Source organism: Excalfactoria chinensis, chromosome 1 (genome assembly GCF_039878825.1).
Source record: "Excalfactoria chinensis isolate bCotChi1 chromosome 1, bCotChi1.hap2, whole genome shotgun sequence".
Taxonomy (NCBI): domain Eukaryota; kingdom Metazoa; phylum Chordata; class Aves; order Galliformes; family Phasianidae; genus Excalfactoria; species Excalfactoria chinensis.
This window is the reverse complement of record NC_092825.1, coordinates 145697628-145712175: the sequence shown is the minus strand read 5'-3', so window position 1 is coordinate 145712175 and position 14548 is coordinate 145697628. Positions and strand designations below refer to the sequence as shown.

General features: G+C 41.1%; 1 protein-coding gene across 2 annotated transcripts; it reads right to left on the bottom strand.

Moving 5' to 3' along the window:
• Positions 1-1904: 1904 nt before the first annotated feature.
• Positions 1905-13183, bottom strand: COMMD6 (COMM domain containing 6). Of its 2 annotated transcripts, XR_011905663.1 has the most exons (8): positions 13041-13183; positions 12400-12458; positions 11488-11553; positions 11247-11323; positions 10534-10702; positions 9296-9448; positions 8326-8469; positions 1905-4765 (listed from the first exon to the last, which is right to left on the bottom strand). XR_011905663.1 is itself a non-coding variant. In XM_072354064.1 (7 exons), the coding sequence occupies exons 1-7, from the start codon at positions 13087-13089 to the stop codon at positions 8419-8421; spliced, it is 624 nt and encodes a 207-aa protein (XP_072210165.1). In that variant the 5' UTR covers positions 13090-13183; the 3' UTR covers positions 5936-8418. The 2 variants fall into 2 exon arrangements, 1 of the variants encoding a protein (XP_072210165.1); XM_072354064.1 differs by lacking the exon at positions 1905-4765 and having other exon boundaries at positions 5936-8469.
• Positions 13184-14548: the final 1365 nt, after the last annotated feature.

Sequence of the window (14548 nt, the reverse complement as noted above, 5' to 3'; positions counted from 1 at the left end):
TAATGAAGCTGGAAGACAGATATCACTATATTAGTGCCAGTCCGCTATTCTATCTACCTAGCTGTAGGCGCTTTGGGAGCTGTCTCCTTGCCCATTCATCCTAGTTGTCATCGCTGGTGGCAACAAGTAGCACCCAAATGTGGAGGGAGCGGACAGGGGGAGGAAGCGAACCTGGAAGAGTGTGCTGATTTCAACGCGTCAGGAGCTTAAAGGAAAGTGGAGGTGGGAGTTTCAAACTGAGGCGCCACGTATGACGGTAAGCTGGATCAAAGGCTGATCACCTTTGCAGTCAGGAGACAGACTAAACTAGTTAGAACATGGAGACATAAGCAGCATTGTAGTTGCTTTGTGGCATACTCTATGAAAGAGGTAACTTTGGAACAGTTGTGAGACTTGTTTAAGTGGGCTAAGACCAGAGAGCATTTCCCAGAGACATCGGTGATTTTCACTCCCAGTGAGTGGCACAAGGTTGGTGACACCCTCTGGCAAGTGACTCTCAGCTCGGAGCTTCACAGGAAAGTGGTGTGGGCTTTGGGGACCACACGGAGAGTTGTTAACACTTTGCATGATATGCAAACCGAGAGACAAGTAGCTGCAGCAGCTGTGCATGCTCTGTCCGGCAGTCTATTGCCCTCATCCACGGGGTTTGCATCGCTGCTGGATACCCCGATAACTGGGCAGTCAGCACCCATCGCTGTGCAGCCATTGGATGTAACCCTTCCAGCAACTGACAACGCCGACAGTGGGAGTGAGCTGGAGCTGCCGTGAGCGAGTTTGACGATGAAATGCGCTGTGAGCAGCAGCAATTAGAGGAGGCTCAGCACAAACTGGAGTCTCTGTGGTTGGTTAGTCCTGGGCCAGCCCTGCCACCTCCGGAAAACCCCATGGCACCAGAACAGGGGACAGCGTGGGGGCCTGGGTGGGACCATTAGAGAGGGATTGTGTGGAGGCATTGTTGGCAGGAGATTATAATGCAGCAGCTGCAGTCACCTGCCCGTGTTGATGGAGCAGCAGAATGCTAGGGGGGCAGTTTTCCAGTTATCCAGGTTTAGGGTTTTCAGGGTTTTGGCCCTGCAGCGAGCATCACAGTTGCTTCCCACACCCCAGCAGAGCACCTTCCAGCATTACTGGAATGGGTGTTCCCACAGATACAGCCTCATAGTAGTGTGCAGACCCTAATGGAGGTATTAGGAGAGTTGATACGTAAAGGCTGGACCAGAATAGTGGATGTTAGTGGCAGGGAGCCCAATTCCATTAGTATACTGATAACACAGGAGGACTTTGAGTGGTGCCTTCAAAATTCCACCCCTTTGCAGATGAGCTTATTAGGTTATTCAGGACAAGTGAACTCAGAGCAGGTGAAGGGTGCGCTGTGGCACATGGGCAGCCAGGCTGAAGGTCATGGAGAAACCAGAAACGGGGATCACGGTGTTCACGGATGCGAGAAGAGTACATACAGGGAGACTGACATGAGTGTGATCACTAATTCAGCTTTTGAAAATCATGCGGCAAACTGAGAAGAAAGCCTGGAAACTGGATTGAGCATCGTGTTGTTTGTAAAATTGGCTATTCCATCTGGGATGTAATTGCTTGTAAAGTTAGTTATTTCTCAAATTACACCACGCTGCATATAACTACCAGGCAGGTGCGTCCATCAGGGCCCTTATTTGGTTATATACGAACACAGTTCCACAACAAGAAAGCACAACATTGAAATCTTATGCTGTTGTCTGCACTCTGCACCTAAAAACTGTCACGGAGTCATTCAGATCAGTCTACGTCCATGACAGGGGGCAGTAGGCCGATGGGCCCCTCCCAACCCCAAGAATGGAAAGGAAAGGGGAAAGTGGTAGGGAGATGGGAGTTGGGCTCAAGAAAACAAACAGAGCAGCAACAATGATCTAAGGAGGAAAACTTATTTTACTAATTATGATATTGGAATGCAAGATAACACACTATAACACAATCTAATTGAAATTGAGGCTAAAAAAAATCAAGTAAAAAGCTGTGCGCCTTCAGTTTCAAAATAAAGTAAGAGAGAGAGAAAGAGTTTTCCAAAGACTGAGAAGCCTACTTTGAAACTGAAGGCACACAGCTTGGAAGCACACCCACACCCGCTGCCAGGCAGTGGGAGACAGCAAGTGTCACTTCCATGATGTGTTTTCTTCTTTGACCATGAGGTTCTCTGGGATCTGTAGTTCTTCTTCTCTGTGCTCCACATGATGCTATCATGTGGAACAGCAATGGCAAACATTATAAAATCATGACAAATTTATTTATTTTAAGATTTATGTCCCCTTCAAAATAACAGTGTCAGATCAGCTTGCTTATTTCGCTTTTTATGTAAAGGATAAGTTCACTTCCATACTATTTTATGACCAACACTTACACATCCATATGTTTGCATAAAGAGGAAATACACTTAAAGAGGGGGAAAAAAAGAGGAAGAAGAGAGTGTTGCCACTGTTGGTGGAGCTCACTTTTCCTGATTAATCCCACCTCTTTTTGTCAGTTGGAAGTGATCCTCATTATTTTCAGCTCCCCAGGGACAGAAAGAAAGACTTATTGTTTTTTTTTTTTTGTCTTGAGATTATTCCACAAATTTAATAAAGGATAAGTCACAGGACAGAGAGGTTAACAAATCAGTGATGGAGTACAGAAACAATAAGGAAGAGATGCTTTGGAAAGCAAGAGCAGTATGTCATATGTCACAAATTTGATTTATTCAAGAGAAAAATGCAAATGCCCTTATTACTTCAACACTGTACCAGCACTAAAATACTAAAATCTTACTTCACAACTCAACTGCATGTCTGGTGAGATAAGGTAAAGCTTACCAGGAAATACGGGACTCCTGCAGTCCAAACACAATACCAAGAACAGTGCCAATGTAGCTGCCAAAAGGAAAGAAAGGGGGTCGGGGAGGGAACAGATGGGAACCTCTTAAGCCTCTTTTTAGTATTCCTTGACTCCCCTGTAGGTAAATCGACATCTGTTGTCCTGACTCTGTCAGCTGCTGAGCATCTTCCCTCTTCCCACATGCTCAAATGTGAGAACAGTATTGCACACCAGTGATTCAGGTGAGACAAACAATTCCACTCCTCATTTTAAATGTAAACTTTTAACACCTCTCTCAAGCTTCATGCGTGGCTACAGCATGTTGTACTTGCCGGTTCCAGAAGGAATAAGCTCACTTTGCTTTAATCTGGCCTAGCTCTCAAGTGAATTTTTTTTCTTTAAAAACATAACCATAACCCACCTAAGATACCAGGAATGATGATATTCTGGAAAAAATAAAGGAAACTATAATAGATGCCAGTAAAAATGTAACATGATGCTTTCTCAACAGCAAGTCATAATGTAGAAGTATAATGCAGAATTAAAAACTACTGTCCTGAGCTACTGAAAATACAGAATGTATGGTACGTAATTCTGTTATTATTAAGATGATGAATTTTCTTTGTGTTGCTGGAAATCTTTTGACTTCTGTTTTGTTAATTAACACAAAAGTTACGTTATTTCCATAAAATGTAAAAAGTAGCATGGAAGTTACAATAAAATGAGTATGCAGTTAACACTTAGAAGCAGAGTACAAGAAATCCTTACCCCTTTGTCAGTTATATTCCCAAAGTATTACAGTCTAGGAAGACTGTATGTAGCAGTGCCACCTTGTGACCAATGCTATGACAAATTAATCTTAAAAAACAACACAGACAGGCATTACATCGAATAACAGAATTCTCCCTTTGTTTTACATACATACTAAGCTTACTGTTGCAAAGCTAAGTATGCGAAATACAAAACTGAAACAGAAATGCCCAACTTATGAACATATTTTGTAATGCAAATGCTAACAACATTTGGAAGCTGGCACCTACACACAATGGACAGATAAGTCAGATGAAATGCAATTTGTCACTGGAGAAAACTGGGGTAAAGAAGCACAATCAATCAGCCATCTTTGAGAAGATCAGCAGCCTCAGGTTTATTACTTTCTCGGTAACAGAAGGTTGTAAGTAAAGACACATCCCAGAAACTCAGTTCAAATGGCAGGTCACTTCTCCACCTTTTTCCAGGAAAATCTCTATAACAGTCAAAGTCTTTCCAAGAATCCAGAACTGGGTACACCAGGTGCTAAGCATCACCCCACTAGTGCTATGGACAACTCCAGCGCTATGAGAAAAGGTGGATCAGTATGTATTGACAGTGCTGTGTGGTAAAAGCAAACATCTGAACAGAAGCCCACAGTGACGAATAAATTCAGTTGTTATGAGGTGATTGAGCCTCCTATGGGCATTAGGAAGGGAGCAATGAAGCAATATACCATGGACACCAAACCCAGCTCTAAGCACTTTGAACATCATGTGCATAGACCCAAATTTCTAAACCAAGTGAAGGTCCATTAAGTTAGCAGTCCCACAAAGAGTCATATGATATTTGTGAAATTAGTGCCACTACAGAAGAAAAAGGGAAAAAGTCAAAAGATGGGGCATTTTTTCTGCAAGTAGATTAAATGACTCAAACAACTTTTTATGATGTCCTGGTACTCACAAAGGGTAAGCAGAATAAACCCATTTTCTGCAAAGGGCTAGAAACTGCCCTCGCATTGTACTCACAGTAAGAGGGCAGTAAAGTCCAAAGTGAATGCTAAGGAAGAAAGCAAATAGAAGAAACAGTTCTTTCTCTCCACAGAGCATCTCTCTCTACGTTTGTTTTTAGGTCAAAGCTAGCATAGCGCCAGGGATACAAATACAGTGAAAAAAACCTGAAAAGTAAAAAAAACAAAAAACAAAAAAAAAACTAGTAATAAGGGGTGGATGGGTAAGGTAACTAACCTTGTTCACTATGAACCTACTTCTGAAACATGGCTTAAAGAAAGGCAACACAATTCACTGGAAGCAAAAAACCAAATAACTTAGACACAGTTTTTCCATTGGCCATGACCTGCAGCTAAATATATAAACTGGCAGTGCACAGAAATGACTGGAGTCGTTTATGTATTCTTTCTGTAAGCCTTTTTTCATTTGTATACAAAATACCAAAGGGACTGGTGTGTTTGGAAATAACGCACACAAAAAAAAAGTGCCACACACTGAAGACATAGAGCTCTTGCCAGGAGATTCCTTCATTAGTCCCTCCCTTGGCTTTGTTTACTGCGTAATACCCTTTCTTCTCTTCATTTTCCTTCCTCTTACCCTATTCCAGGCAATCATTTAAAAGAAAAACTGCACATTTGTGTCCTAAATACACATTAGGAAAGAAATGTACTTGCATGCGATCAATATAGCACTTGTCTAGCTGTAATTGATACAAATATTCCTTACAGCCTGCACTATCCCTCAGCAACGTTACCACTTTCTGACAGAATGACTGCCATTGTCTGAATCTTCTCCTAATTTAATAAGGAAAGAAGCTTAGGCATAGTCTGGTCCTTAACTTTACCCACTGCAGTATCACAGAATGGCCCAGGTTGAAAAGGATCACAATGATTATCTAGTTTCAACCCCCCTGCTATGTGCAGGGCCACCAAACAACAGACCAGGCTGCCCAGAGCCATATCCAGCTTTGCCTTTAATGCTTCCAGAGATGGGGCATCCACAACCTCCTTGGGCAACCTCCTCTAGTGCATCACCACCCTCTGGTGTGAAAAACTTCCTCCTAGCATTTAACCTAAACCTCCCCTGTTTCAGTTTGAAACTATTTCCTCCTTGTCCTATCATTTTGCACCCCTGTAAACAGCCATTCCCCTTCCTGTTTATACACTCCACTGAAGTACAGGGAAGGCCATGAGGTCTCCCCAGAGCCTTCTCTTCTCCAAGCTAAACAAGCCTAGTTCCCTCAACCTTTCTTCGTATATTCAGACTTTCTTCAGTATTAAAGAGACAGACTTCCGCACAGCAAGCTTCTAACAAAAAAAAACCAAAAACAGACCATCTTTGATATTTGTTACCTCCATGTTTAATAAATGTTTGTGAACTTATAAAAAACATTTGTGTTACACAGTTTTGTCTCAATCAACAAGTAGGATTAGGAACCCATCAGGAACATCCGATTCTCTTTGAAAACGCCTGGCTCCTGCATATATCAACAAACAATTCAAGAGCTTGTTTGAACACATTCATATTGCTACCCTGCAAAGTGTTCGTTTTTTGCTGTTGTTTTTTTTTTTTTATAAAATACGTAATTCTTCCATTACTCAGTATAGGAATTGCTACTGATACTGATCAGGACAAACCTCAAAGTTTGAATACAGAGCCAGCTTTTTATCGCATCTCCTAGTTGTCCATAAAAACCTCAAAATTCTCAGACAGTTGTGCTGGTGTACCACACATGCCTAGGCAACCTCCACCCAGCCTACAACCTGATAAGAGCGCAGCGATGCTTCAAAAACATTCATTAGTACTTCTGGAACACATAACTTGAAAAAACCTAAAAGTTACACACTTCATTCACCGTTTTTCTTTTTTCTATTTTTTCTTTTTTTTCCCCCTTGGTGATGGACCAAACAAAAATAGTAACTGAACTTTTCCTCATTACCTTTTCAGAACGTACTAAATTGCTGTTTCTAAAAGCTAAGACATGATTAGCTAAATCTTCCATCCAGTTCTAAGGAAGGCACAATATTTCCAGCTGTATGAAGAACATCTCAACTTCAAAAAAAAGTAAACAATGAAAAATATCAGCTGTTCACATCACTTTTTCCTACACAGAGATGATTCTTTGCACTATGTTTGAACCTTGTTAAAAGGGAAAAGGTCTCAGGAAAAGACTTCCAGTTTGCCATCTTATGGCACTCTACTGACAGGGTCAACAGAACAACATTCTGCTCTCCCCAGCCATGAGGCAAATACCTTTGACTTCTGCAGCACAAAGGAAGGACTGATGGCCAAAACTTCTACTGCCTTTTGTTAAAGACAATGAAGAATAATTTATTTGAGATCTAAGTAACTCCAAGCACTGTTTTTATGTATTATGCATAATGCTTGTACAGTGGGGGTGTATCTCTATAGGAAGGATTGTAGTCTGCTCCGTGTTGCAGTCCATTTTCATGAGACACAGGCAGGCAAAACTTGCCAGCTTCTAAGAAAAGTTAAACTATGTGTGTTAGAAAGGCACAAGTTCTTACTTAAGGATCCGTCCCAACAACACTGCTTCTTAGTCTGAAGCCACAGCATCAATTCCAGCAGCTTATCGGTGCGAAATGCCTCTCTTCAGATTTATCTGCCTTACTACATCACCAACCAGTCTTGAAATGCAACAGTAATGTTTTTTAAAGACCCTGCTATATTTCTAGTTTTAAAGGTTAAACACCAAAAAAAAAAATGAAATGCAACTGTACTACATTTATCACTTTCCCTTTGAAAACGTCCCCATTCACCTTCAGAATCAAAGTCAAAATTTTACTGGTTAGTACATTTTCTGAGAGTGAGAAAGCAACACAATCCACCAGACTCCTGCCAAACACCACCGCAAGCAAAGAAATCTTGTTGACTTTCAGCATAGCCATTTCTCTGATGCGTATGACTAATGCACTAGCTTGAACTTTTAAGCCTCTTCGCAGTTTTTCTGGTTCAGAGCACAGAGTGCGGCAGCCACATCAATATTTTAATTTAATCAGAAAGCAGACCGCTAAGAAAAACATCAAGCAGAATGCCACAGATTAGAGCTGGATTAAATATAAAGCAAAAACACATTAAAAATGCTCCGGAATTAAATTCAACTTTCTTCCTATATTTAAAGCTAACCTCCAAGCTTCATTTCAGAGGAAAAAAAAAAAAATAGGCTTCCAGGAACATTTAATTTTCAGAAGTCTTGGTGATGAGAAATAAGCATTCAAAGTAACGAGGCATTAGTACAAGTGTATGTTCCATTTAAAAGAAAACTGAAAGCCTGGTCTGCAAACACCTGCAACTGACTACTTGACATTGCTGTTCTTCAAGAATAATCCTACGCTTGCCATGTGTAATTTCATATACCACGTACAGTTAATATTACTGTTGGCTCCAATCACATCTCAATTTTACAGTCCAAACTGCTCATGTGGGATTTACACTTCTCTTAGCATCTCCTCAGTCAAATTAACGTTTTCACATCTTTCTGTATTCCAGAGCTAAATGTGTAGTTTCTTAAATATAGTTTTTCCACTCTCAGAGTATAATGTCTACACTGACATTTCTCTGTGCAGAGCCTGATCTTTTGTTTATCACAATGAACCGAGCTGCTCACTTTCACAAACAGAATTGGAATATGCAAAAGCGAAGAAACCTTTACAGCTATGTGAGAATAACCGTGACAAATATCTGTCAACAGGCTAAGGATACATACCTTGCTGAACAATGGCACTATGTGCCCTCTGCAGAACAGCAAGTTAACCAGATACAAGTCTGTTAGAAATTTCAGTATAAATAACAGTTCTGTTCAAACTGTTTCAAGAACAGCTGCCATTTCCTTGAACTGTCTGAAGAAGTTCTGAAAAGCAAGAGTTAATACAAATTTTAGTTGCACAAATAAAAGCCTGAACTTAAGTCCAAGCTATCACATCAGGCAAAAATCACTTCATGTTTCTCACAGTCCTTCTTTCTTCCAGTTACAATTTGCATGTTGAACTGGAAGCCTGTACTTTTTCTGCATCTCCCTGTGAAATGGTTGCACTCTGGATGCATTAACTATTCAGTCGTACATATGATGAATTATTTGTATGGCTTTGCTTACTAATAGGAGAGGATGCTATGGGAAAACACTCAAAATGAAATGAAAACCTAAAAACTTCTCCAACACTTCTATTCCCAGTTGAAATAATCCATATTTCTCACACAGAGCATGCATCCCTTCCTCATATTTGCTGAACAGCAAACTATGAAATAGGTTTCAAACGGATGGAATACGAGATTTCAGAACACTCAAGAATTCATAATACCTACCTTAAATTCCCTTCTGTCCAACTGCCAGGACTTAACTGAGGTTAGCAATATCACAGAATCAAAATGCTTACAGTTTTTGATAAAGCAGAGAGAAGAAATTGAGGACAGAAAAGCTTTTAGATCTGCCTTTTCCAAGGCCAAACTGTAAAAGCACAGCTTGCTGCTAAACTAACATTTTAGGCTAAGTGGTGAAGAATTAAATGCTACAAAGCAGGTACTTATCTTCAGTATTTTAAACAATTATTTAGTGTTTAGTCTTTTAATTACTGTATTAGGAAGCATCACAAATGTATGTAAAGTACACATTTACTTTTCCCAACTATGTCACCAAAGAGACTGAATCAAATGGCAAGGAATGACACAAGATTACAGACCTTGAACTGTGGGACTGTCATCTCAAAACACTTGTTGGTTATTTGTCCTGAGGGGTCTGCTACCTTTAGCGTCACCGTAACATACGGATACTTCAGAGACCTGCACGTGTCAGAGCTCATTGCAACTCCCAGTTTCCATTTAATATCTACAAACTGCAGAGAAAAAAACATATTGGAAAGAGTACTAAAGGAAGAAATCTAGCCTACTGTCGCTAGAGTTCTGGACAGATGTTTTGATAGATAATACAGGACATTCAGAGCTCATATCCAAATAGGAAACAAACATACACAGCCAAATATTATTCTGATCTGCTGTTCCCTTTAGTAGTGAAAAGAAAAATGGTAATTTATTTCACTAGATCTGTTTCACTTTGTAATATATTAACAATATTCAAGAAGATCTAGGAATAGGAGCTTAAGCCACAGAGTTCACTTGGCTTGTATATCATTTGTGGTTTTTATATGTTCTTTTTAGAAGCTTCTAAATCAAATGGAAATAGGAAAAAAACCTCAGAACAAACAAATTTTACAGAAATAATAACTGGAAAAAAAAAGAAACATCAGTAACTGTTTTATATAAAGAACACTGTAAACACATTTCAGACTGAATCAGTTATCATTTTTATCCTTTCGTGACAGGTAGAAATATTTAACAAAGAAGTAAGGTGAGCATTCTGAAGCTTACTATCCAGCTTCAAACAAAGACTTTCCCCATTATTTCCTGCTTCCGTACTCTTAACTGTTGGCATTAAGAAAAATGTCAAAATGCAGATGAAGTCTTATTTTTTCAACTAATAAAAGAAATGCTGGATATTGACAGAAGGCATCTTTAAAATTAAGCTTAAGCTTAAGGGAGACAAAGAATAACAAATTCAAGTGCTGATACTACCAACTCTAAAGAACGGTACAAATAACAACTAAAACCTGTTTACATAGATAGCTAGTTCTATTGTCTGTTATATGAACTCACACTCATCTTCCCTAACAGCACTATGAAATGTTCAAAAAAAAAACCCCATGGAATGTTTATTTATCATCCCAGCAAAAATACAAGAAAGGGTTTCAACGTCCTTTACTGTATATACTGCTCTATGTGGTCAGAAATCTGGCAAAAAGACAGACAGCAAATCTCTGGGAAATCAAGATACTGCTTTGTGCTTAACAGTACAACAGGCACAATGAAACACAGCCAGCTCTGAAAAGAACATTAGTTCAGATGCACTGCGTTGTCTAGTTACCTGGCCCACGGTGGTCATATTTCCTTTATCTTCTGACACACTAACAGATTTGCCCTGCTCATTCCATACATGCCGAATAACCTGGATTGCATGCTTAGGCAGTGTGTTGACTGTGCTGCCCAAGGCAGTGATGAGCTCCTCCGTAGAGAGATTGTTCCTGGCTGCTGTGCTATAGGAAAAATCCCAACATCATACCTATTTAGTTCTCCAAGAATTGAAGATCGTTGAACAGTATTATTAACTTTGAAATGTGGTAGTTTAATTAAACATTTAGGAAAAGTAATTTAAGAAACACCAAGAGATATTTAAGGACCTCCAGGCAATGGTATAATTTGCACTAACAGGAGTCAAATGACGCAGTAAACTCCCAAATGAAAAGGCAGTGAGTCTACAGGAAGAGCCACAAAAAAGCGATACTCAATTTACTCTACAAAAGCATCAAACAAAAAGAAAAAAGAGGAAAAAAAAAAAAGCCCACTGGTTCCAAAGCCTGTAAACAGGTTATAAGAACAATTCCCTCTCTGTGTTTTTAGTTACTGAATCTATATATGTAAGTACTATAGTTTTTTAACCTTATGAACACAAACTAAGCCCTTTTCCCAAACCATTTGATTTCATACATGCTTTGGATGTTACTTTGTAATAATGCTATTAGGTTAGTATGGAGGAAAATAAAAAAGAGATGAGGAAAACATAAATTATTGTGTGCTTACCTAAACAAAAAGGACACAGTGTTAGTTATTTTTGCCAGGTCACCAACATTAACCTCAATCCCAGATGTTTGCAGTCTCTAGAGACGGGATGATCAAATAATTAAGTGATAACAAGTTTTGAGTTTAAAGAGTTTCTTATAAATACATACATAAACAAACAAATAATTTGACCTGCTAAATGTACACTTTACAATGCATACTGCTATTATGTTTGCTTTCAAATGCTAATATCCAAACTTACCTGACACAGTGCAACTGTATTTACACCTGGGATCTTATGGTTCAGATGCTGAATTATCTGCTCACACTGCAAAGAAAATAAATTTGAAAATATTTTCAAAGCATGTTTTAATACATTAGATGAGCAAGTTTGAATAGTATCATGGAATGGCCTGGGTTGAAAAGGACCACAATGATCATCTAGTTTCAACCCCCTGCTATGTGCAGGGTAACCAACCACCAGACCAGGCTGCCCAGAGCCACATCCAGCCTGGCCTGGAATGCCTCCAGGGATGGGGCATCCACAGCATTCTTGGGCAACCTGTTCCAGTGCATCATCACTCCCTATATCTAACTGAATCTCCCCTGTCTCAGTTTAAAACCATTCCCCCTTGTCCTATCACTGTCAACAGTTGGAGATTACGACATCAGTGAAAACTAGTAGACATAAAAATGGACAACAGGAGGAAGTTTTTAATGGAAAAGGAAGAATAAAATCATATAAGCAACTGAAATAAAGATCAAACCCAAGAAAAATCAACTAATTCAAAACTTTTTGGTATTTCCTCACATTTTGTTTCTTAACACACCATTTTCAAACTGATGAATAGCCATCTTGTTCAAGTGCACAATGCTTTATGATACAGAGAAGCTGACCTTTTTTTCTGGACTATCTAGCTTTATATCTCATTAAGACAACAAATAAAAATAAAACCTTAAAAGTCTTCAGTAACGAAAACAAAATTTAAGCCATCCCTCTGTTCTATTACATGTAAACCTATGGCATATATATATATATATATATATATATATATATATATATATATATATAAAACTTCCACTTTGCAACGCACAGAAAGCATTGAGCTGAAGGAGGTTTGCTGGGATCTGTGTGCCTGTAGCCCTTCCATACTCCACTTACTGCTCTACTTACTAGTTCTGCAAAGAAGTCTTGAGGCATCAAACTAATCTTATCTGCTGCACCACCAACATCTGAAAAACACAAGCAGCAGTGATTAGAAGCAAGTCCATTAAGCTGTACTGATAATAAATCTTTGTAGAAGTCACAGGCTTGCGTGGTTTTATTTACCTCAAGAACAGAGCTTTCTTTAAGACTTTGCCCTGAATTATATTAACAGATCAGAAATGGGAATGACAGATACCTCAGAGCCCCAAACAGAGCCTATGCAATTGCAGTTTGTCAGTCCTGCTGTCAAACAAAAAGTCCACTTCTGCAAAATTTCCCAGAAAGCCGGGCAGGTCCAGAGCTGCCCTCCAACACTGAGGCCCAGCCACAAGTGGCTGCTGCCCCCGAGCTCAGTTCGCCGCGGCCGAGATAGGGACCCTGTCCGGACCGCCTCCCGGCAGCAGGAACCCCCTCTCCCCCCGTTAGCCGCTGGAGAAGCACCAACCTCCCCTGGGCCCCTCGGGAACAGGCCGCATGAGGCACAGGAGCAAGAGGCTCTCATCGGCACAACCCACCGCCAACTAGGAACCTCCAAGCCAGTCTCCCCGCTAACCCGCAGACCCGGATCCGAACTCTCTCCCGCTTCCCTTCAGTCCCCGTCCCCTCACCCAGCGTCTCCAATGCCCGCGCCAGCAGCACCCCAGAACCGGCAGCCATAGCGCCGCGATCCCGACGAGAACCCGCTTCCGCCACACAGAGCTCGGCGCTCTGATTGGCTCCGGGCGAGAGGGGGGCGGAACGAGGCAAGCGGCTGAGCAGAGCGCATGCGCTGTCTTCTCGCCGTCAGGCTCTGGGAGGGCGGGGTTTGTATGGTGGCGCCCTTTCAACCTCCTGCTCTCTGGGCGTCGCCCAACAGCTGAGGGCAGGAGGGAGCTTGGGGTCCTCCTAGAATCATAAAGCCGTTAGGGTTGGAAACGATGACTAAGATCATCTAGTCCAACAGTCAACACATTAAATATTGGAATGCTGCAGTGAGGTTTCCCCACACTTCTCCATGCTAAATAAGCCCAGTCCCTTCAGCCTACCTTTGTATGAATGGTACTCCAGCCCTCTGATCATCTCTGTAGCCTTCCCCTGGACTTGCTACTCCAACTTGGTGTCCTTCTTGTACTGGGGGCCCCAGACCTGGATGCAGTACTCCAGATGGGGCCTAACAAGGAAAAGACAATCTTCTCCCACTTCCTGCTGGACACCCCTCTGTTGATGCAGTCCAGGATACTGTTGGCCTTTCGGTTTGCAAGTGCACACTGTTGGCTCATGTTAAGTCTTTCATCTATCAGTACCCCTAAGTCTTTCTGAGCAGGGCTACTCTCAATGTATTTTTCTCCCAGTCTGTAGAAATATCAGGGATTGCCACAACCAAAGTGCAAGACCTTGCACTTCACTTTGTTGAACTTCATTAGGTTCACATAAGTCCACTTTTCAAGCCAGTCGAGGTCCTTCTGGATGGCAGTCTTTCCTTCTGTTGGGTCAACTGCATCACACAGCTTGGTATCATCAGCAGACTTGCTGGACAACACGCACTCAATCCTGTCATCTATGTCACTGATAAAGATCCCTAGGGGTCCCAAGACAGACCCCTGGGGGACACCACCCATCACCAGCCTCCACTTGGACACAGAACAATTTACCACAACCTCTGACTGCTACCTTCCAACCAATTTCTTATCCACTGAGTAGTCTACTCTTTGTATCCTTCCACTTTAGAGATGAGAATGTGGTGTGAAACCACTTGAAAAACCTTACACAAATCCAAGTAAATAGCATCAATTGTCCTTCCACAGTCCACTGATCACTCATTGCTTCATCATAGAAGGTGACCAGATTGGTGATTGACCACCTGAGGTGAGCCATGAGCCATCTGTGGGAGAACAGGTGAAGGCAATTCAGCTGTGTGACTGGAAGGGGGTGGAACCTGGCTCCACCTCTCCTAGACCCCATTTAAGGGCTGATTGCCCATAGGAAATGATCTCTTTCTGGAGATTACTCCTCTTGGAGCTTTTCCTGTGAACCTATGCTGGTGAGGGTTTTTGTGCGTGTGTGTATTTCTGATTACCCTTTTCTAACTACACTAAGCCATTTCTGTTGATTATACAGTGAGGTATGATTTGCCTTT

Coding starts and splice junctions, on each gene's coding strand:
- COMMD6 (XM_072354064.1), bottom strand. CDS start 13,089: ATGGCTGCCGGTTCTGGGGTGCTGCTGGCGCGGGCATTGGAGACGCTG. Junction 12,459..13,040: donor GCGGGCATTGGAGACGCTGG/GTGAGGGGACGG, acceptor TGTGTTTTTCAG/ATGTTGGTGGTGCAGCAGAT. Junction 9,449..10,533: donor ATATGACCACCGTGGGCCAG/GTAACTAGACAA, acceptor TTTTCTCTGCAG/TTTGTAGATATTAAATGGAA.